The 25,013-nt window shown below is 37.9% G+C and overlaps 1 protein-coding gene across 3 annotated transcripts in view; it reads right to left on the bottom strand.

Moving 5' to 3' along the window:
• The window catches only part of dgkb (diacylglycerol kinase, beta), a 108,870-nt gene that overhangs the window by 78,344 nt on the left and 5,513 nt on the right, over window positions 1-25,013 (bottom strand). The window contains exons 2-9 of one of the 3 annotated variants that reach the window (XM_088600452.1): window positions 22,556-22,842; window positions 16,042-16,118; window positions 14,860-14,880; window positions 14,331-14,484; window positions 12,888-13,031; window positions 6,974-7,023; window positions 5,333-5,407; window positions 4,487-4,606 (exon numbers count right to left, since the gene is read on the bottom strand). In XM_088600452.1, the coding sequence (XP_088456578.1) occupies window positions 4,487-4,606; window positions 5,333-5,407; window positions 6,974-7,023; window positions 12,888-13,031; window positions 14,331-14,484; window positions 14,860-14,880; window positions 16,042-16,118; window positions 22,556-22,625 (711 nt within the window). In that variant the 5' untranslated portion in view covers window positions 22,626-22,842. The remainder of the gene's footprint in view (window positions 1-4,486; window positions 4,607-5,332; window positions 5,408-6,973; window positions 7,024-12,887; window positions 13,032-14,330; window positions 14,485-14,859; window positions 14,881-16,041; window positions 16,119-22,555; window positions 22,843-25,013) is intronic. The other 2 variants (XM_088600454.1, XM_088600453.1) reach the window with 2 other exon arrangements.

Genomic DNA, 25,013 nt, shown 5'->3' with positions numbered 1-25,013 from the left:
AAAACCTTAAAAACCGATAGAGACATCCACAAACAATGAGCTCCTTTTTTATCCATATGGCTGAAACACATACAGTACACAGCCCGTGCATCATGAGGCATCCTGGAAAGTGTTGTGAAATGCATGTGCATTTGGAGGGTGATGCAGATTTCTGAACTGGATACAACACCGGCACAGAACCTTAAACCTCACCTTTTTATTACTTTAAAACTGCTTGCAATTTGAAAAAAATCCATGATATATGAATGCTGTATTTCTGGGATATGTGATCCCTTTTGCCTTAAGTAGTGTGTGTGTGTGTGTGTGTGTGTGTGTGTGTGTGTGTGTGTGTGTGTGTGTGAACGAAAACAGTTATGAATGGAATTTAAGGGTGTACAGTACATACATTTTTATTTGACAGTGTTTATAACACAATCACACTCTTAATTTCGCTATCCTTCACACCTGCAAGCAAATACTAAAAGACAATTCCTAGAGTGACCTCTAGTGGTACAATACTGTATAACTAAACCCCAAGCAAGATCGTTTTCTTGAAAATCATAGCGTGAATTAATGTCAAAACTGGTATATTATAAATAAATTTAAACCAAGAAATGTACAAAAATAGTCTAGGAAGGAGAATTTCATTTTTAGCAGCAGGGCACTGGCAGAGAATTTGAGGTAGTGGCGCAGAAACGTCAGAGCTCTGCTGCCCTCTAGTGACAGACTGAGAGATATCTCTACACGTTATGGGATACTGATTTGTTTTTACTGCGTCCTTTAGCAACAGATGAAAAAAGCATTTTAACAAAGCACAACATACAGCAGCTTCTCCTCTTCCCATGCGGTTTTCTTTGGAAAAAGAAACTGTGGATCAGAGGAGTGCTGATTGTATAGAGTAAATAGTTGGGCCAGGCAGAAAGATTTCTCTTGGGTTCAGACATCACTCCATACCCCAATATCCTTTCATTGATATGCGAGAAATTACAGTATTCTACAGTAAATATCCTACTGCTGGGCCCATCTGCTTCTGGACACCCAGAGACCCCCAAGTACAGTGAGTCAAGGGGTGATGGAGGTCTGTGAAGATTTGACATGATGAACCTAGAGAACATCTTTAAACAGGGGAGGACATTATTTTGGTGGGACGTCTGCTGCACTGCTGAATGCTGTTTTCTAAACTCTGTTAGGATAAGACTGTCAAAACAGAAAACGCACACAGATTATTACCCTTGACACCCAGATTCTAAGAGAAAAACAACATGATCTTAACGAGTAGCCTTCTGTCAAAATTCGAAAACCATTGCTGTGTTTATGTTCTGTGTTCAGATTGCAGAACTATACTTAATTTAACCATCTCCATGCTGACACGCAAATTAACCTATTTAAATTATACCGTATTCTCACAAGTACTTTCATATGTATCAGAATGGTTCTTATTCCAGGTACAGGTTATCCTGCAGCCTATCCCAGAAGCATGGAGAGCAAGGCGGTACCACATCCTGGATGGGACGTCAGTCTGTCGCAGGGCACCAACACGCATTCAGAGGCAATACGGTGACACCAGTTATCCTAGCTAGCATGTTTTGGGAATGCGGGAATACACAGGAAACACCTGGAAAACCCATGGTTTTCTGGAACACGGAAACAGGAAGAATTCTTGAAGAATTCAGAAACGGGGACCCCACTCAGAGTCCCTGATGGAAGCCAGGACTCAGCAGCTGTGACTCACCCGCATGTTGCCCATGAAAATATTTTTACTAACTTACTGCATGGCTTTTCTGTGGCCCTCTGTGTAGCAAAGACAGAACTGTTAAAATTATATTATACAATATTTTACATCATCTGTAAGAAAGAGCAAAGGTCACCCCTTTGTGGGGACAAGTCAAAACTATATTAGGTAAAAATAACTAATACCTACAGTAGGGGCAGAGGGCTGGCTAAGGATCTGCTCCTGCAAGGTTGCCAGTTCAAATCCCGTGGCCAGCAGAGGAATCCTATTCTGTTGGGTCCCTGAGCAAGGCCCTTAACCCCAGCTGCTCCAGGAGCGCTGTACAATGGCTGACCCTGCGCTCTGACCCCAAGCGTCTCTCCCTGTATGTGTGTCTCATGGAGAGCAAGCTGGGGCATGCGAAAAGACAAATTCCTAATGCAAGAAATTGTATATGGCAAACGAAGTGATCTTATTATACAAAGGAGGCACTTCCTCACCTAAACAGTTGAAGGGGTATGGAACAAGTACATAAGACATTTAAAAAAACAACTAGATGAGATCCTTGGATAGACTGGCTACTAACTACTAACTACCAAATGGACTTGACGGGCTGAATGGCCTCTTCTCGTTTGCAAACTTTCTTATATTCTCCAGTCCTGGTCCTAGAGGGCTGGTGTATTCACAACCAACTGGGCTCATAACAACCCGAATCAGCTCTCATTTGGTTGAACTGAGACAGTTTAACAGCTTCGCCCAGCTCTTAAGGTGCTTCAAAGAGACTCAGATAGGCTCCTGAACCAATGACCCCCCAGTTCCAGGATGAGGGATCCCTGCTATGGAGTGTGCGAAGCAATATGATAAAAGCTTTGCACATGTTAGTAGTGAAATCACTCCACCTAGTGGCTTAATATGTGCAAGTGATTTGAATAATCCTCCAATATGAACAATGATGTGAAAATCATACCATATGAAAAATATGAACAATATCATCAAGATACATACAGTAGAAAGCAATCCTGACAACATGGTTGCTCATTATGAAACATTGTAGAGTCTCTAGTGCCTGAAGGTAATTATCACATGCTTGAAAATTAATATACCGCTAGACTGGTCAGTTTTCCTAACTGAAAGACTACAGTCCCATTTAATTTGTAAGCTCAGTGCCTGAAGATTTATTGAAATGATGAAGACTTCAGTTGAAATGTAATTTCAAAAACCCTTCAAGCCCAGTATTTTGAGATCTGTATTTATTAAAACAAATACATTATGATCCAAAGCATCTCATTGCTGCCTTTGCCAATAATTCTTTCACTTAGACAATATTAAAACATTGTTAAGTACATAAATCCCTTTGAAGTGAAGGACCAACATTTCTAATTAATAATTGTCTTTTATATTGTCATTTAAATGCACTTAATATTTCATATATTATATTGTAGATCTCCTGTGTCTGCTTTCTGGTGCACAAAACGTAAAGAACTTTAATGAAATCTGACACATGCTGGTGTGTCATTCAGAACTGCAGACTATAAACTGTCTCACACTGTTTTACTCAGTGAAGATTTTCTGGTGAGTTTCCTGAAACTCCCTTCCTGCCAAAGTCACTACTGACGCGGTTTTCTAATATGATCTGATTTGTCATTCTTGCATGCAACCTCACACCTGGTATTAGGTTGGGAGGGCTGTGATTCTCACCTGAAACAAGCAGCTTTCTGATAATGGAGGGATGGAGGTTAACCAGTACTGATGATTTAACTGAAGAATATTCTTCTTTGCAAGGGGAAATATTAAAAAGTAATCTCCAGCCTAGCAATGGTTGTAGCATTTATAAAATAAATTACAATGCTAACAAAATAAAACTTTGCAGCTTTAACAATATTAGATACTGCCTGCAGTGCAAAATGTTTTTTCTAGAAGTGCAACTGTCAAGTCTAAAAGAGTTATAAAATGTAGACCATGAAAATGTTTGTAAGACAATTACTCCACCTAGTGGCTTAATATGTATTGTTGATACCAATAATTCTTCACACCAAACGGATAGAAATGTAACTCCGACATATTCAGAAATCAAACCTCAAGAATATGTAGCACTGTTCTTCACGAAACAAAAAGTAAAAATACACCTTTAGGTCTGTCAGTTTCCAATAAAAATCCAAATGGGATAGCCTGACCAGAAGTACTGTATGGCCTAAATAATGCATACAGTACCAGCACTGAGCACTCCTTTTAGTCCTTTTCTGTGGTTTTTTTATGCTGACTCCACAATTCCTAAGCTGTGGCTGCTTATTAATTAGAGCAAGTTTTTCACAAAGTTCAGACTTGCTCTGTTTTTTGGGTTAACAACTTGTTCTAAAGAAAATGATACCCACTGGAATGGAATGTCTGAAGTCTGAAGTGATGCTAAAAGATTTAGGAATAATAGTAGAGTTTTGATTTACAGTAGGTGTGTTGGGGGTGAAGTCAAATTGTAACTTGAATTCACCCATCTGAATTATTTTGGCTCGTTGGCCCTAGAAACACAGCACTCGGCAGGTGAAACGACACAAGTTAGATGGGATAAATGTCATGCTCATGTTCCTGTTAAATGAACATCTAATGTCCAGGATCATACACTTGCAGATTTAATCCATTGGCTGCCACTGTTCTGTACATTAACACAGGCACTTCCTTTTCTAGGATATTTGATAATAAACTCTTATGTTTGTAAGCATTATAGCAGAAGTCTATCAAATAGCTGCTTATATACAATTTCAAAGTTTTAGGCAGAAGTATTTAATAAGTATTAAAACTCACTGTTTCGAGCCCAAGTAGCACAAGCAGTGGGATGGTTGTCATTCCCCCTTGTGTCCATTCCTTCAGCGACACTGTGCCATCGTGATCATAGTCAATTTCCTCCATCATCTCCTGAAGAATCTGCAGCCACACAGTGAACAGATATAGGGTTTCAAAACAAGACAGCTTTAACAATCTAATCTCTTTATTTCATAGAGTGCCTTTCATGACTCATCATTTCAAGATAGAGAAAAAGAAAAAAAAACTTACAGTACCTGGACAAAAAATTATAGTAAGGTTGCTAACAGAGCTATAAAATCTAATATGGGCTAGAAGCTGATTCCACCTTCTTGGAGCAGCGGAACACATAGCACAATCCCCCAGAATGGAACAGACACATACTGTAGTATATGTGATGTAGCTGGGGAGCTGGACTGTTTAAGGCCTTAAGGATAAATGACAGTATGTAATTTTGTACTCTAAAATCCACTGGCAGCCAGTGCAGGGAACCTCAGACAAGAGTTATTGTTTTCATCCATTTCTTACATTTTGTGTTTTGTGCTCTGCCTTTGCATCCTCTCATTCATTTTCTCTGTATTTCATGCATGTTAATCAAAGAGCACTGACCTTAAGCCTTAATTCCTGGTGGAGCGAAGCTATAACAGACAGTCTTATGCCAGCACTATAACTCTCCATTGAACACAGTATGATAAAGAAGTCTGTTAAAGCAGGATGATCAGAGTAACAATGGAAAACAAAGAGAAAAACTAATCTGCATTTACACATCACCTTAAATACCACAGCACCTACATTATATATTCGATAAAAAATGAAAAACCATTCAGAATGCTGAGTTATGCTACGTACAGGCTTGAGTTCTGTGACATCCCATTCAAGGTACTCTGCTACACGCATCATTTGAGAGATGATATTTTCTAGTTCCTGTGTAAATACAATTCAAAAATGAAAGATAATAATAAGCATCCCTTAGACAATGCAGGTAACGAACAATGTAAAAAAATATGCAAAATTAATTTGGGCACGTGTTCTACCTGAAAATAGAGCAAAACTATTATACCCCTGGAGTCATGAGAAAATCTAAATGAAAATGAATGATTTTCTGATTTTACTGACGAACTCGAGATAGTGAATTTACATTTGATTAAACAGATTAAATTAAGCAAAGCCAGAGTCTTATATGGCCATTCCTCAGAATTTTGGTGCTGGTCCTATTCGCAAAGCAGCAGGAATTATACACCAGCACAGGAACTGCAGTGCATCAGTCTGTGGTCTTATTCCTCCAAGTCAGACACTCAGTGGGGAGCACTTTGTGTTCCATAAAGATAATGAACTAAAAAAGAATTGCTCAATAAATTACATACAGTATCTCATTTACTAGTCAATGAGTGCATTACTGTGTACTCCTCATTTTGTTTTGTCATATTGGTCAAACAGATGAGCTGTCTACAAATTACAGCCTAAAATATTTATTTTACATTTTATTAAAGATAAAAATGACTTCCTGAGAATGAATGCATGTAAGCAAACAAAAAGGGATTCAGCTGCATATTTTAATTGCAAACTTGGAGCCTGGTTTTCCTCTTCCTCTTTCCTTTCACATCTTCATTTCTTTAGGTTTAAAATTAAGCCCAAAGCTAAAAAAAGATGCCATAGAATTTATTGTTTAAATGGTGCAGTAAACAGGGCTTTGTGACAGATGAGGCAATCTATTCTAATTCCATCAATAAATCAAAAAAACTCTCCAACATAAGAACAGCTTGCTCTTGTCAATATCATTGCATAAATGCATATGTTTTTATGAATCCAGACAATTTCTAAGTTAATGTATAGGGGCATGATATTGCATGTACTGTATAATAAAGTATTATTTTACCATATTAATAATAACTTTATAATATTTGAAAATAGTTATTATTAATATTTAATAATAACTTAATACTTAACAAACCAGTCTTTTTTCAAAACGCAAAAAACTTTATATGTTCTGTGAGTCTTCATGACTCTGTTTTGTCTGTGAGTTAGAATTTTACAGCCCTTAAGTTCGCAAGCAGGATATCGCTCATTAAAGTCATGCCAATCCCATGAGACACAAATTCACGGATGGGCTGAATTTCAACAAAGACTGCTTTCTCTGGTTTGTAAGAATTAGGAAAATCACTGCAATGTTGATTGAGCATGTTCTGAAGGAGTTACACTAGATACCAATTAAAAGTGCTGTCAGTAACACAAACCCTTACTGCCAAATACTCACTTAATATCTGCTCTGAGCCATTCTTCTCTTGTGGGTGCTATCCAGACACATTGGTTGTGTAAAGTGTACTAGACATAGACTACAATTGGCAGAACGAGCTACACAAGTATGTGGTTGGTATAAGTAACTACAGAGGGATGATTAATCTCTCTAAAAGCCTTATTCTTACAAATAAAGCAAAGAGATTAAATCTCGCAACCACTGACACTAACATGCTAAAACTGTAAAATATTTACCGAGCTATCCAGATATCCATTTCCGTCAGTGTCATAGAGATGAAACATGACTGTAAGACAAAGAAAGACAGGCATCTATTAAAACGTGGCATTGATATGAGTTGGGGTTTAGCTTATTTCAAGTAAACAATGACAACGTTACAAGCCTTTTTCTATACTACATGCTACAATAATTGCTGGCATTTCTAGATAGTAAACTATATGTGCAGTATGCAGTATGCTCTCAATCTCTTCTACATATGTACTATTTCTAACCTCATGAATATCCTATGCAAAATAACTGTAATGCAAAAGAGCATTCTCATAAATACAGTACAACAACACACATACTGTACTGTATATAATGCTTTCAAATATATATGATCAGTTTTTTTAATTTAAAACCTTTTTTCTTTCAGAAGAGGTTTTTTGTACAGACTCAAACTCAAGATGAAAGCTACATGCCAGAATTTCATATTAAAAAGAAGAGGTTTTCCATGAAGCTATGAATGAGCACCACTACAGATAACCTCGTTAGATCCAACAGCTGGCACTGTGTGTGCAGCTCTCTTTACACACTCGTAGTGGTTGTTTCTGTGATGTACTGTGAGAGTAAAATTCCTTGTAATACTGAAAAATGTGGAAAATCAATGTTAAGTATGACTGTAGTATTGTGTACAAATTACAGCCTAAAATATTTATTTTACATCTTACATTTTATTAAAGATAAAAATGACTTCCTGAGAATGAATGCATGTAAGTGAACAAAAAGGGATTCAGCTGCATATTTTAATTGCAAACTTGGAGCCTGGTTTTTCTCTTGTTTCACATCTTTATTTCTTTAGGGTTACAATTAAGCCCACTTTCATGCATTCCTCTTTTCACACACAACTACATCTTCCCCGTGGAACTAATCACAACAAACAGGCACTGTGACATTTCTAGGAGGATCTACTGGAGACAACCCTTCAAAGCATTTCAAGCTTTGACTTAATCCGGTCATCACTATGTCAGTAGTTACCTTTAAAATTAGGTATACGGCAGGACATGTTTTCTGGTAAACAACCTTGTCTCATTATGAAATGAAAAATTTATGGCAAACTCCATGGAATACTGTAATCACATTTAACAAAATTTCAGACATACTGTTGGAAAATTTGAACTGCACACATTTTTTTCTTATGTTTTGCTACAAAGCATACAAAATGATCCATCTGGGTCATCAAAGTACCATTCCGAGACATCTCAGGTTTTAAACTCACGCAGCCTCTGTACTTTGTACATACAGCCTATAACAGCGTTACAGCCATCTTGCACTTCTGCTCTATTGTCATGGAAACCGACTTCTCAACAAGAAGTAAAGTGGTTGGAGAAAACTTGGAAAAAACTGGGACCTGAAAGACTGCCAACCCCATGACAGGAAAATGGACCAGAGAAAAATGCATTAAAATGTTTTAAACAAGGACACCGCTACACTAATCGAGGTTTTCTATTCAATTAAACACACCAGTCTCTGGATTCCATAATGCACTAATATTCAAGCAATGTCATATCTCTCCGTTTTTGCTTCTGTTTAAAATTATTTTACACTAAATTCTCATGTGGCAAAGTCAAGATTTCATATTTGCACCTATAATACAGGTAGCATGTAAACAAAACGTTTTTGTCATTGTTTAAAAGCAGATTTTATGTCAGATGTACAGTATCTGGTCAACTCTTCAGGCAAATAAAAAATGATCATTCACGATACCTTATTATTCCAAAGGTCACTTGAAGGATGACTCTTTTAGAAGCCAGTTAGGCTACTTGTTCAAATGAGCTCCTTAAAAAAGTCTTTAACCACAAAGACTGTACACATTTAGGCTGGCATAAGGTCCAGCGATAAACCATCCATCATACGTTATTATGAAACTCATAAAGCAATTTGACCAGGGTCTGTCTCTGTGTAAGACAGAAAAAGACAAACAACTGCATGGGTAGTATTTGGTCATTAATTATTTACTTAAACAAGACTCACAAATGTCAAGAAGATAGATGGGCACAAAATGGCAACTCAATTCAAAATTCAATTTCTTTTCAATTTTAAAGCTCTGAACACTCACTCAAGACACTGGTCCTGGTCTGTGACACAAACAGCTGAAGAAAACATGTAACCCATAAAGATGTTCACATACTGTATTCATCAGTAAGGGAATTACTAACAAAATCCAAAATATTGTGCTTCTCTTACAAGAACAGTACAGTTCTTGACTGAGTTTGGTTCTATAAACCGTTTGTATACTGGATTTTACTTTTGAGGCTTTGTGAATGTTTATTATTTTATACTGTGATGGTAGCAGGTTCCTATCCTACTACTGTATGTACAGTATTATGCAATAAAGTTAAAAAAATCATGGACTAAATTCTCCATTAGTATTAATAAATACAAATTACTAAAGTTTTCATATACTTTACATGTACTTTAATTTAAATGTAACACTGTAACAACTTTAATTTATGTAAACATATTCAAAATGGAAAAAAAAACTGGAATTACATTTTACATTGCTGTATAATGGACTTTGTAAAAGTAACCCAGGGAGTACCTTAAATGCACAGCACATCATAAAGTCTTAGTAGTCCTAGAGCTGAAATGATTTTTGTAGATCAATTTAAATGTACATATGAATGCATCGTTTTTATACATAAATGTTATGTAAATGATCTTTTCGGAATGCATTTGGTTCAACTGTAAGCACAATACAGTAGCTAACATAACAATTTCAAGAAAACCAGTAATTAAAAGTAATCTCAAGTGATTACAAGTATATATCATTTTTTGTGTAGCATTCCCAAAGGAGAATCTAGTGTTGTTTAATGTGCTAGTGAAATTAAATTGAATGAATTAGAGCAAGTAATGGTAAGGTCTTGATTAATTAAGGTGCGTTTCTCTGGTGTGGCGACTCCGGAGTTTCCTATTGAAAAGACAGGCTGGAGCAGGTCAATAGGGCTTACGCAGGGTTATCGCACAGAGCTGTGCTGATCTAGGAGAGGGGAAAAAAAACACTGGAAAAGCAGAGACGGGGACACAATCAACCGCTGGACTCACATGAGGAGAAAGAGGTACGGCATCCAGAATCTCCCCCTCCTTGTACAGAAGCGAGTGAGTTTAGTAAAGGGGAGAGATCAGGAGCAGACGCTACTGCAGCATGTTCCCCGAGCACCCTGCAGCCAGAAGGAGACTCATTCATTCCCCACAAGTGCGGCGCCCCCTAGGGTGGGACATGACTCCTCCACTACTGTACACAGCAAGTACTGTAAATTGCAGGAGCAGACTCTCCATTTAAAATAGTACTTTTGGCGTATTCTACCCCTCATTTGGTAGAGCTCTGTCACATTCCATTTCAGCAGACAGACTGTTGGTCTAAGTTCATGTTTTGGAGATGCGAACTGCACGTTCTCAATATCCTCAGAAATCCTTGAGCCCATCTTCTCTTAGTGCTTTAATACCCATTGCCTATCTTATGCAAGCAGTTTCCCAAAAAGTGGGATCATTTTACATGTACTCTTACCCCAGCTTAGCAAGAAGGAAGACTTCTATTAAACAGATATCGGCAGATTTTACATTTAGTACAGTACATGCTGCATATTTCTAAAAACTAGATACTTTTCTCGTAATTACTTTTTTTCCCTTGGTGGCAGCAACGCGCTTCTGTAGATCTGCACCTCATTACCGCAGACTATTCCAATTAAACCAGAAATATTTTTGCACCTGAATCACACCAAATGGGTTCTGAAGTCTTTTTAAAACTTTAAAACTGTGAAACAATATTTAGTTATTGAAGTAAAACGGATGTACAGTGGTACAAGGCATTTAGGCTTGTAGACCCATAGTCAAAAGGGACAACAGTAAAGAGCATTTTATTGCAATCATTGCATGTTCTGCAATAGTAGCAAGATTATTATGTCATATTTTCGTAATATTAAACCTTTCATTTTGTCTTGGCAAAAATAGTTCTGTATCACTGATCATTGCACTGCAATGAAAAAACTATTAGTGTTTTGTTGTTTGTTTTTGGAACAACAGAATTCAGAAAAACATGAATGTGGCATTTAGATGGTTCAAGGTTTAGCAGTTAAGCTGAGAGTTCATTTTCATGTGCTCAGGTAAATGTAATTATAAAAATATATAAGAAAGCACAACTTGTATACAGCACAGTACGCTTAAAAAACAATTCTTTCTACAAGTGCAGGGCTTCCAGTAGATGGAGCACTCTGTCTAAGAAAGACCTTATGTGGGACTCACCTCCCTGCCACAATGGAGCGTTCTGGGTTGAAAATAAGATACTCATGATGAATAGAAAAACACATTTGCATGGCTATATATGCTTTAATCAAATAGAATTATTTATTTAATCTAGCTTTCTGAACTTCTTATCTAAAAGGCTATTTGCATAATGCTGCCTCTGTGAATGAAGGTCTGGAAATGTATTACAGTGGTAACAAAGCAAAAGGGTCAAAGGAAAGAAAAACTGAGCTCAACTTTTTTTGCTTTACAGTAAGAAACGGTGTCTGCTGGAATAAAAGAAAACGGATTCTAACTGATTTTAAAAAGCAACTCATTTGGGTCTCAGCTCCTGTTAAATCTGCTGTTGAGAAAGAATGGTTCTAGTAACACTGGGTTGTCCCAATCACGCTCTGGAGATTTTCATTCCACCTCAACTCTTAAAAGCCTAAAAGGCTTTGGAATTAACACAACAGGAACAATTTAATAGATTCTCTCAGCTCTATAGGTATTGCTGCTTTCAAGAGACCAAGAAAACCTACTGCCACACCAGCCCTGCAGAGTCAGAACTGCCCACCCCTGTAGGAAGAGGTGGGAACGTCTCTTGAAATTATCCGTATAAATTATTTAATACATCCTCCCATAATTCTCTCTTTGAGGGCACTTGATATTTGTGAATTCTTTAAAATACATGCGGTAAAATCCAATCTGCAAAATTTTACCGATATAAACACATCAAATTGGAAAGAACAAGCTGCTCATTTCAGCCTAGAAAAAGTCTATCTATTTTTCACAGAGAGTGACCAATTCCTGTTTTTATATTCCTGATTAATCTGCAGGAATCAATTTTTGGCACACAGCAACAGCCCCTGTTTCCTCAAGGAGAGGATGAGGAACAACACAAATGCTCAAGAGATGCTCTTGTGACACTCTGCCAGGCCCACGGTACCCCTACAGGAGGGTAGACCCTGATCGAAGGACTGGCACCTCCTTCTGAGGTATCACTCTTGCCAAAGGCTGGAAGGACCTTAGCTGGCTTTTCCCAGCTGTGCCCCAAGAGGTGACCAATGCTTGGGTAGGACCCATCACATCACCCTGTCTTGAACCCACCGTGTGCTGGAGCCCACCCTTCATTCAGGCCAAAACTCGCAGCTCTGCTCACAGCTCCCCTTTTGTCCTTTTTATCAATGTGCAATATAATAATAATAATAATTAATAATAATTGCTTACACTTATATAGCGCTTTTCTGGACACTCCACTCAAAGCGCTTTACAGGTAATGGGGATCCCCTCCACCACCACCAGTGTGCAGCATCCACCTCAATGATACCTGGAATATACAGTACGCTGCCTATCCCAACCCTCTGTCTCGTAAAAACAAAAGAAGATTTTCCCTGTTGTAGGGACTCCAGCTCAAATGGAAAGGTTTTCTGAGTAGTGGAAAAAAAATGAATCACTGGATTTATTATTAAGATCTCTTAACAGCAGGAAGCTCCTGCTGAAATATTCAGGGGTTCTTCTTGAGCGAAACCCTACTGGTAGCTGTCAGTGGGTTGGCCTTTGAAGAAAGATTGACATGGATTAGAAGGCAACAAGGTGCTCCTCTCCTGTTCAGGCAACTATTCTCTGTGATAAGGCTGCCATGAAAAAATACTGGTTTCAAGTACTTACACTCCAGTTTGTCCTCCGGTCTCCCCCCTTCAAGCAGTGACAGGTAGCAGACAATATCTTTCAGTTGCACAGAAACAGGGGGCTCCATTTTTGGTAGGTAAGGCACCCTTGAGGGGGTTGTATTTCCTTTAATAAGCTTTAGACCTGAAAAAAGAGAAGAGTGTCAGGGGCACTGCTACTTGGAAACAGACCGGGGCTGAGACAATATGAAACTCTAGAAAGCGGGAGGGAAATAAATTCATGTGCTGTTCTATAATGTGTTTAGGGTCCCCTCTCCCAGTTTCTCGTGACTTTTATGCAGCTGTGTCAGTGGCATGTTATATTGTATATTGTATACTATATTGATTTTAAGTTTGACAGCGTCTTTGTAAGGGTCGGTGCATTTGTCGTTCTTTGTACTCTGAGCTTCCCCTCAGCCAGGGGTCTTTTTGGCGCAGTTCGTTACTCCACCTTGAGCCTTAGCTCTGCCTAACACCCAAGACATCACAAGGACCCTCCCTTTCGAGTCCTGAGCTCTGGCAAGGAAGGGCCTTCATAAGCCTCAGTCAGAAGGTCTGAGAGCAGAACTGACAGGGAAGAATTTGGGGGAACACAGATTGTACCACTGGACACAGGGGAGGACTCAGACAACAGAGGGGGGCTGTAGAGAGAGTAGTAGAGGAAGACCCAGCATCATCTTCCTCCCCACCTAACCAAGTACTATTCTTCCCTGGGATAAAGAACCATGTTGTTCAGGTCAGCTGGGAATGAAGAGGAGCCCTAAGACCACCGAAAGACTTTCTTCTCTGTGGCAGCAGGAAGCATGCCAGGGTACTAGAAGGAGAGATTCAGGAGAACAGCAATGCTGGACTTCTCTTCTGGGACATTGGGCTACGGGTAACAGGCTTTGGGTAACTGGGGTTCACAATGGTTTGTGTATTTCTGTGTGTATGCGCCTTATAGAAATTCTGTGTTCTGCGTGTCGTGTAGTGAAAGATAGGGTAATGGTTACATTGATAGGCTGTAATAAAAAAGATAGTACTTGTGTACTTGTGCTGGTCTGTGAGCACACTACTGACTCTAGAGATACAGGTATAAGGAGGCAGGTGGTCAAATCTCAGTTCCCCTCTACCCGTGTACAAGACTCCAAGGTACTCCACTCCACTTCACTTGGGGCAGCTGTCCTCCCCTCACCTGGAGAAAGCAATCTAGTCTTTTCTAGGAGAGAACCATGACCTTAGATTTGGAGGTACTAGCTCTCATCTGAACCACATCACACTCTGCTGAAAACTTCTCCAGTACTCGCCTAATACATGTTTTTGTTCTATCTTATAGTAACAAATCAAGAATGAAGAATTGCAATAATAATGGAAGCTAGGCTATAACGAATAATTTACTGAGGGATAGAGCAGCACCAAGATAAAGAGATTTTTCTCTTGTTATTACTAATGAAACTGATCCTACCTGCAACACGAGACTTCTCTGATGTGGAAGGGCTAGGGCTTGGGTGAGAGAATTTGTTACTGAATGACACAAAAAGATGTTGACAAAATTCCTCGGGCAGCTCAGTTTCCAAAAATGTCTTCATGAACAGCTTGAAGCCTTCAAAGTCAATTTCCTGAAGTAGAAAAATGAGCAGATTAAAACATAAAAAATCAAAGCTTTAAAAGTATTATATGAAAGCAGCTTTAATGGTTTTATTCTTGTTTTAGACCTGTTTGTTTTTTGTGTTACTTCCTTTGTCATCCACTCTTCTCCAGGATTCACTTTTCAATTTACTTTTTTTAACAATTTCCTTGAGAACACATTAACAAAATAGGAAATTTTGCCTCCAATGTAGACGATTATGTTTTCAGATCAGATTAGGCAGATTGATATGTGCAATTTGTATTATTTGTGATAACAAGAAACCTGAAGTACAGTACAATATTTGTTGCACAAGTATTAAAGGCAGGAAACTTATATTAATGCTTCCCCATTATGAAATTCTTACCTGATTGAGTATTTCCTGTTTCTATGCAGCATTCCAAAAGATTTTAAAAGAGGTTAATAACTGTCAGTTTCAACAAGCCAGTGTATTTTTTTACAGTCAATATGTAATACAAGCACAATTACAATAACAGCTTAATGACATATATTCTAGCAGCATTAGTTCTGTTTAATGTTTAATTTATGCAATCAAAAACCGACACTTTAATTTTATTTCATTGTATTTACCTTGACCTTACTCAAGTTGAAGAGTGAGATTTGGATAGTTGAAGTCTGCACTTTTTGTCAGAAGTGAACTGTTTGGCAGGAGATTAGCAGTCCGTTGTGTACTGCGACTGAAGAAGAATGCATCTCCTCCATCGTGCTTTCAATTAAGTCCTTTCACTTGGGTCTAACAACTTTGGCTACTGAACATTCGTGTTCAGGTGACCATATTTAGGCTTTTAAAGGGAAGAGTAAGTTCAAAACACTTACTGCACATGCCAAAAATCTAGCATCATCTTTGAAACAAAGGGAGACGTTTTGTTGGTTCTTTCACCACAGCCGGGTTTTCAGAGGAACAGAGAAAAATCTAACTACAAGGCTAATTTGACACTATCAGTGTGACTCTGCTTCTTAAAGCATGTGATGAAACCTGTACGGCTTGCTTTGACCTACATAGATACAGTAGGATCACTTTAGCTACTGCAGTGAACAGATTGTTATAAAAAGAGAGATATCTTAGGGGAAAAATCCTTTCATGGCCTAGCTTTGATTTTTCATTACAGCTGTTTTTTCAGAACAATCTAGATGCACCAGACCCTCACAGATGCTGATAAGACACTAAGTAATGTTCTTTCAGGATTACGGGTGGTACTGTATTTAACACACCATACTCAATAAAAAGAAAATACATTTAGAAATCTATAGTATAGCACCATTGCATTGTTGCGTATAGTGTGTAGACAAGCCATGAATAAAATTGCATTATCCATTATAAATTCCTATCGGGAGTTTTATCTGATACCCATAAATGATAAAATTATTCTTATTCTACCCAAGACAGTTGGTTAAAGTTTCCCACTCAATCCACATTTCAAACTGTCTAAGCTCATCCAAGGTAATGCCTATTAAAATCACTCTGAAGATATTCAAGAAGAGGTAAGGTCTGTTGAAAAGAATAGAAACACTAATGCTGATTTATTACCTCTTCAGGGTTATACTTTGCCAGCACACCGTCTCCATGAAACTCCTGCAGAACATCCTTAAGCTTCTTAGTTGAGTCTGCAAAACAATTCTATTACTTTAATATATTTTATATACAGTATTACTAATATATTTTTAGTGTGAGGCAGAAATAATGCATGTTAAAGTACTGGATCTGACAAGCAGAGAGACGGCATTCTCCAGCTACTATAATGTAGCACTGCACTGTAGTTTTAACTGCAAAAACTGTTTTAGTAGAAAACAACATTATTTTTTTTATGTACAGTCGGTTTTTGCTAGCCACCAACATATCTGGCTGTCAACATGTTTTGGTCAACTGTCAACGCCTGGACAGTTCACATTAGTTCACCCACGATTGTTTTTTTTGCTATTACAGGATAGCATATACATATACAGTACTGTATAGTATGTCCCAGGATTCTCTTTCGCTTCCAATTCTGCTAGGATTATTTTTTTAGCACTAATACAAAATTTTTAAAAAATGAAATCCCATTAGTTCTAGGAGACACACCCCAAGAAAATCAAACAGCTGTGTTTAGGGGTTGGGGTAGCCTGCTGGACATATTGAAACTGTTCAATGTTAAAATGCAACAGACAGGGCAATGTGGCTAACTAAAATTAAATCTCTTACATCCTGAACCCTCTCCACAGTGGACCGACAAACACTGTTATGGTTGAGCCCTCTTACCTATTTGAACCCCCTTCTACTTGTGCCACTGTCCTGAAAAGCCTTGCTAGGACATCTCAATTGAAAGGTGGCTTACTGTATGTCTACTGCTGTTTGCGTTCAGCTTTTCCACCTTTTCCATCACTGAAAGCATGTACTGTGTGCCCGTATGTAATATACGTTATAGGGAACAAATGCAGATTATCGGAATGAAAGTTAGGATCTGGCTGTATGTAACATTTTAAATTCAATGTAAGGTATGTTGTAATCTTATTTTCACACACTGTTACATCCCCTTACTTTATCTTTTGTTCAACAGAAAGCAATGGAAATTTTAGTTACTGCTTCCTTCATCCAGGATGTAAGATTTAAAATGATACCCGTCTGTGAAAATCGCCATAAAACAGAGAGACATCTAAAATGCAATTGTACGAAAGGCTTGCCAAGTGCTTTGTTTGGTGATGAAATGAACTGTTGTTCGACTGCAATTTTCAGATGACACAGCATAGCTGTCACAATATACAAACCAATTAACATGAGGTATGTCAAGACTAAGTTAAACATTTCACCCTTAGGACATTCATAAACCTTAGCGTATTCATTATTTAGATGTGCATTCTGCACGATGAATAGCTTGCAAAGGAAATCCAAATGTGTATCATTTAAATAGATTACAGAAAGAAATCCTGTTGCAAGCCCTTTAAGTATAGTAATTCAACCTAAAATCAGTTTTGTTAAAATATGAGTGCTTATTAGATACAGTATGTTTGCTCGTCAGTGAGTGCTTGTTGCAGTTGCTGTACTGTATATCGCAGCCTTTGAGTCCATGGGGGTGACGTAAAACCCCTATATTCTTGAATTCCCCCGTAACTGGGGGTATTCACCGCCGTTCTGTTAGGTACTGCAAGGTACAGTATCTAAGAGAAAAGGATTGAATGTTGTGGGAAGGGTTGCACACATCACACAGGTATAGGGAGTTTACTCTCTTTGATACAAAAGTCTTTTTTTCTGATATAAATTTGGGATATAAAGTGCTCAGAGATTCAGACCAAAAAATTCACTTGGAGTGGATAAACTTAACCATTTCTGAGTAGAGCTAATTGTCTGCATGTGGCATGCATTCCATAGGAAATGAACATTGAGTTTTCCTTGTTGTAGACTTCCTTGTAGACTGTCCTTACTTCATATTTTACTGCTCTTGCTTCCTGTGCACTTTGGAAAGGTCACACTTGCAAGCCTACACTGTACAGCTCTGGGAACATGCAGCACAGCTGCATCAATAGGTCTTTATCTTTCAATGGAAAAGCAATTTCTCCTTTAACTTCCAGGATGGAGTCAGTACAAAAATAATTTACAATGCAAAAAGACCTCTATAGAAATGCCAAAAGCTCAAAGATTCTGAATAAGGGACAGTGGTATAATGAATTTTATGGTATATTGAAGAAAAACCTAAAACAGTGAAAACACATTCCAATCTGCTTTGATGTGGTCTATTGAAATAGGGTGCAGCAAGGAGTATAGATAACACGATAAACAATCAGACAAAGCTATTTAAAACAATTCTAGGAGCATTGGAGTAAAAAGTGACAATAACTGTAAAAAACAAACGAAGTCCTTGTGGTTTTGTTTTCAATTACACGCTTCAGGACCTGCTGCGGGTCACCCAAGTTCAATGGCTCATGAGGGTATTTTGGAATTTCAAGCCAACTCCAATTAAATGTTTACTGAATGTATTTGGAGGGGAGAGCTGAGTCACTGCGAGAGTTCCAAAGGACAAAGCAGACATTAATTACATGGTGAAAAGAAAAAGGAAGTGAAGACAGTGTAAGGGGCTGCACGATAAACATGATGCTCTCTGGGTGACTTTGAAATGGCCAGAGCAGCCTGTGTTTGCCGCTTGCAGGTGATGTGGCGGCTTCTGTTGCTACCCAGGTTGCCTGAAATGAACGGTGACTAAGGGCGTGTAAGGAAACTGAGGAAAAGAAGGTTCTGTCATTTGGATGGCTGGCAGCAGCAGATGCTTGGTTTGCTCTGGAATCCAGATTGCAATAGAAGGGCCATGCTGTAAAATGGAGCTATTTTGTTTCATTTAAGCAAATGTGGACACAAGTTAAGAGGCGTTGTAGTTTTTGGTAAAACCGTGTGCTTATGAGGCCCTTGGTTCTCTGCAGCTCAGTTTAACTGAAGCCCAAAGCTCAATAGTGCATTGCAAGAGTTACAGTAGCTCTCAGTCACAGACCTTCAGGCTTACAGGCCCCTAACAAGACAAGGATATTGTGACCAAAATGTCCAAAACACCGTAGTGGCACAGACGGAAAAGGACATACTGTAGTCTCGGCTTTAGACTAAGGATTCTGGTTTGTGGGGATCAACCTGAACTCCAAAGAAGCTTTGTTACTGGCTGAGCTGCTCCAAGAACTTCTTCATGAAAAATTCTCACTTAATCAGTGAGTGCGTCATTCATGAGAAAGTCATTTTAGCTTTTGAACATTAAAAAAAACCAAACAATTCAATATTCTCCATTTGATCTTGATTTTTTCTATTGATCAGTTCACCCCCATGGAGACCGGGGCAATTAACATTTTCAAAGATGGAGAAGCTAAAACAGTGTAATACAAAGAGAAATTTCCTTTTTAAGGTGAATATTGATTTTCACTCTGATAAACCGTTTTCAGAAAAGATTTACTGCAAGAACACTTTACACTGTAACAGGCACGTCTTGGTCATGTCTGTACTACTGTGCCCTTGCTTGAAGACAGACCTATATTAATCAGTTTAAAACAAAGGTTTGAGAGAAGGTCAAACCCAAAACTTGCCCACTTCTGCCAACTGAAGTACTGTATCAACACCTTTCCTCTTCCTAATTACTGGGTTCATTTTCAAATCTCTGCCTGTGGCCCATCTTCACCCTCTTAGCAGTTCCATGGCTCATCCTTGATTGAAGGGGAGGGGGGGGGTTCTTACAGACAGCTGTCATTTTCCCCAGCCAGGCGAGCTACTAATAGACTTTATTATTTCAATCGTTCCTCTTTGTTTAATCATGGTTTGACTGAGCTACTGAAATAAGCATTAGTGTTCATCTTATTATCATGTAAATGTTTACTAATGATAAAGAAACATCTATCATTTTTCAGCAGGGGTTGCAGCAGGACACACTGACTGTATTTTTCACGCTTGATTAATGTTCATCAATACTGCTTACGGTATGTGCTGTACATGACCAGAATGTTTTGCCTGGTAGAAACAATGAATGGAAAAATCCAACTGGGAACAGAAAAAAAAAATGATAGAAAAGACTAAAATAAGTCAATAAAGGATGATAACAATTGAAAGAGCTTTAGATTCTGTTGTTAGTGCACTAATACAAAAAATCAATACATTGGGCTATGCTGGGATTGGGGCTAATGTTAGGATGGGCATTAGTGTTAAGATTACGGTTTAGGTCATCATGAATGACCTAAACCGTTACCTGTTTTTTGTAAAAAGGATATAAGGGATATTTGATTATAAATGTTATTAGACTATGATTATGTAGCTTCTAAGCAGGTTTTGTATGTAGTTATATAAAACATCATGCAAATAAAGTGGTATTGAAAACAAACCTAAGTACAGCCAGCAGAATAGTTGTGGCATTTTCATAATAAGCTGTAAAAGAGGCTGAATCATCCTCGTCTCTAAGCAGTAAATGCCTCTTTTTGTACTAAGGGAGTGTTTATATAATCAACAGCTTTTGAACACCCTGATATAGAGAAAAGCACTCTAAACCTTCCTTAGTTCCTTAGAGGATGTTTCTTTAGGTGCCATTATGAATTTATAAAAAAACAGATCTACAGTACACTCATGTGTTCCAACGTTAGTCCAAAGTAATAGTCCATACCAGAGCCACAGCTGGTCATCCTGGTTTCTGTTGTGGTAAGCAGGCTATAGAGCCTGTGATTCCCCCTCTGGGTGGGACACTGAACCATCGCAGAGATTTACCCCCCAGCAATCCTGATTCCCACTTACAATTGGGTAGACTGGAGCAATTCTGGTCAAGTATTTCTCTCAAAGGTACAAAAAGCACTGTCTGGGTCTGTGATTTGAACCCACAACTAGCCAGTCACGTGCCCAAAGGTATACCCACTGCATTATACAGGTCCCCTTACAGCTAATAACAGAAAATAATTTTCGCCTCACCTTTTTGTCAGCTCCTTTTAGAAATAATGAATTGGTGGTCCAATATAAACATGAACAGGGTAGAATATAAGGGTGTACAGATCATTTTAGTCAAATTACAATTCAAACCCAATTAAAGACAAGAGAAAAACCAATCAGTCAGAAAATGGGCCATTAACACAAGTGATTGCTTGGGGGGAAACAACAGGGGTCACCTGTCTGTACATCTTTAAGAAAAAAGATCAATCAGTTGTTTTTGCTATTAATAGAAGCTAATAACAAATAGTAAGTGCTTATGCTGAAACAGCTGTGCGATTCTGATGTATTTTACTCAAAGTTGTTATTAAAACCCCTGTAAACACTCTGTGAATTTCACCACAAACCCAAACCAGTTTTTATTCTATCCTAATCCCGGCACTTCTTGCAAACAAATTGTACTTCACATCTTTATCAATACTGTATCATGTGATCAGCAACCACTGATTCCAACTTGGGGAAAATACTGAAAAACAGTGTATGGTAAATCAATTGTATAAACATTTAAATTAATTTTCATTGCTGGATGCTGGATGTAAATTGTGAAAAAATATTTCTATCTTGTTTCTTTCTACACATATTCAGAAATCAGTTAATCTTACACAATTTTATTTCAGATTTTCAATTTCAATGGTGGTGCAGTAGTTAGCATTGCTGTCTTGCAGCGCTTAGGCCCTGGGTTCAGACCAGGAGTGCTATCTGCATGGTATTTGTACTGTACGTTCTCCCTGTGTTGGCATGGGTTTCCCTCAGGTGCTCCAGTTTCCTCCTGAAGTTCACAGACATACTGGTAGGTTAACTGGCATCTGGAACAACTGGCCCCGGTGTGAGTATTTGCTTCTCTGTGATTGTGTGTCTGCCCTGTGATGAACTAGTGTCCCCTCCCTGGATGTCCATTGCTTGCCTGGATAGGCTGTAGCTCCTGTGCAGCCCTAAACTGGAAGAAGCAGTCAGAAAACAGATACATGGATGGATTTGTAATTTAGTTACATTACACATGCAGAACAGTAATTCTACGAAGTGTTCTTGACAAATGAAGTCTTTTTAGACAGGATGTAAATTATTTTGCTGATGGATAAAAATCCCTTGATCATGAGTGCCTCATTTAGGCATGAAAAACAGCAGACATACTGTATGGGCAAATGATGGAAAATTTGCCCATCTAGTTCATTAATCTATGAAGGAGGCAGATTGCCTAGAGGGAAGCTGAACCTACATTTTGTGTGCATGAGCCTTCAACATCTTTCAAAACACTTACAGACATGACCTGTGTTTATGTCTTGTACTGATTCATTTGAAGTGTCAGCTTTCAACTTTCGTAGTGACTTGTGAAGCATTTCAAAACCTGTAAGTCAAAAATGCAGATATTTTAACTTGGTTTTGTTTATCATCTGTTTTATACTTTGTGTAACTGATTTATATTTCATGTTTCTGATGGATACCAAGTTTTGGAAAAGACCTCGGCCTTGTTACATTGTTCAGTTTACATGTATAAAGCAAAGCTGTATTATTCCCTCAATATAATTTCTAAACTGATTTAAGCATTTAGAATGAGCCATCTTACCATTGCTCTAGTTCAAAAGCTCAGCTAATAAGTGAGGTCAAAAGCACACACAAGATGAGACGATCCACCTACACTGAGCGTACTCCTGAAGCTGGGAAAATTCCGCAGGGCTAAGGGTGACCCACTTCTCCTGGTTCATCATGGCGAAAAAAACGGCACCTCGTCACATTCCAAATATCCGTGTCAGCTCAGCCTTCTGGCAATCAGATAATCACCTGAATGCCTCTATCCTCCAAGGTGCACACACACTTAATTGCATAAATCCACCAAGGCTTGATCCAGCTATAAGTAATGTGTGGAGAGCTTCCAGTCTCTAAAGCTGCAGGGAAATTAGATTTCCTGAGTGTCCATGGAAGCCACTGTTGGAAAAGAAAAACACAGGACAGGTTCAGAAATGTTAATTCGATTTAATAGATTAAACTGATAGAAAAATATATGCATCTAAAGATCTCTTTTTTTAGATGAATCCGTTTCCAAGATGTATTTTTCTGTAATGGCAATTGTTTTAGCTTAAATATTAAAAGTGAAAAATATATTAAAATATGTCTCTATGAGGAATCAGTAAAACTGTTTGTTCATTTTTGAAAGGGAAGTTTAATGAAATCTATCTTATGTAAATTGGTAAAAAAAAGTCCAGGGTTAGTTTGAATTTGGACTGGGTTATGGAGGATAATTAATGAAACAGGTTGTTTTGTTAACTAAACATTGAATTGATTATGCTCAAAAGATGTGTTTATTTTGATGTCTTTTCACAGGATTTCTTACAGTATGTATGCCTGCTTTTGCTCAAATTAAAGATTTTTTCTGCCATCACAATGATAAAATTGTAAAATGTACCAAATAAGAATATTATTTTATAGGAGGTGCAATTGGTTTTGTAATGCCAAAGGCTACTACAATCCCACTAACCTCTGTTTTATTGCATTGTCCCAACGAAGTGTGCCTGACAATACTATGCACTTTGTTAAGTTATTGAATTATGCTGTACTTCCTTCAGTCTATGTTATAAGCAGAGCCTTTATTTCATACTATGTACAATGATAATATGTCATAACGCATATAATAAGAATATATCCTGTTGTTTCTTTGAAAGTCAAGATTAAAAAATTGTTAGCTAAACTTTTTGTTGACAATACTCTAGGATTCCTTGTTGAATTTCAAGTGTAAGTCTATACAGTTTAAAAAGGGGATTAATATTTTATGTAAACTATGATTAGCTTAATATAATATCTAATTACATGTGCAAATTACAAAATATTGAAAAACACATCCAGTCAAACATATCCCTGAAGCCTATTTTTTGTCCTCAAACACATCTGTCAATTTAAAGACACAGAACTTGACACACCATCTGTTTCCTTTTTGCTAGCACTTAAATAATTCAAACCAATTTGTCTAACACTCAGTTGTGCAAATCCAAACTAATGCTGATGAACTTTTAGATGCTGCTAAGGCTAACCCTACCTACTGTATATTGTAATTTTCCACTCTACAGTACTGAACAAGCTTCATGTGCACCAAAAACAGAAACTGAAGAGCCTGACAAAGGCTTTGAGAGGCTGGTTATGACCGTATAAAAGGCATTGATACCACACTCAACACATATCGAAAACGAAGGAGAACTAGAAGTGTGTGTCATCTTAAATGGGCTTCAACAAGGTCACATCTAAAATCCATTTCAAAATAGGAATAACACACAAGCATAATCTTTGCCCAGACATTGAAAGGGGTCTGATCAGTGCTCTTTCAATTTCTGCAACAATTCAGAGTATTTTTAAGATAGAGGTAAAGGAGCAGCAAGACAGTCCACTCTGAGCTCGGCTTTCCACATGATTCCATACCATGAGGGCAAAGGGCGACAACCCTGATGCGTCCAGTATGGCTTGGCAGTGGGATATGAGATACATTTTCATGTCCATTATGAGGTAAATAAAACCAGTTTAACAAAAGAAAGTCTGTGGCCCAGCAGGCTCATCACTTACAGTAGCAACTAAGAATACGCAGTTTCCTAGTTAACTAACCACAGTTAATCAGTATGCTGATAATACATTTTAAAACATATTGAACTTATAATAGCTGCAGTTATGAATGCTATTTAATAAATAGAAATGCTTTGACAGACTTTGGATTTAATGGACAACATGTAGTTAAAGGTAAAGTGTAGTTAAAGTGTAGTTAAATACACTTGCATTGAAGTGTATTTAAATAATCCCAAAATAAAGTAATAAAACCAATGCTGATTGCACCAGAAACTGAATAAATAAATCAAAGATGAACAAAAACTATGCTGTTTTATATATAGTACAACAAAGTCATGTACAGTATATACTGTAGATATCCAGTAAGCATACTGTACATACACTGTAAATATAATTTTATTCTCATTGTCTTGTGTATTTTATGGGCTGGAAATATCTCCTTTGTAATTTAATATACAGCTGGCAAAACTGGACACACCTTCCCCTCTGTTAGTGTGGTACGCCAAGAGTATATTTTAATAGTGTCTCTCTTTACTGTTAAAGTGCTGTTC

Source organism: Lepisosteus platostomus, chromosome 12 (genome assembly GCF_059453375.1).
Source record: "Lepisosteus platostomus isolate fLepPlt1 chromosome 12, fLepPlt1.hap1, whole genome shotgun sequence".
In the NCBI taxonomy this organism is placed as follows: Eukaryota; Metazoa; Chordata; class Actinopteri; order Semionotiformes; family Lepisosteidae; genus Lepisosteus; species Lepisosteus platostomus.
This window is presented reverse-complemented; position numbering and strand designations above follow the sequence as displayed.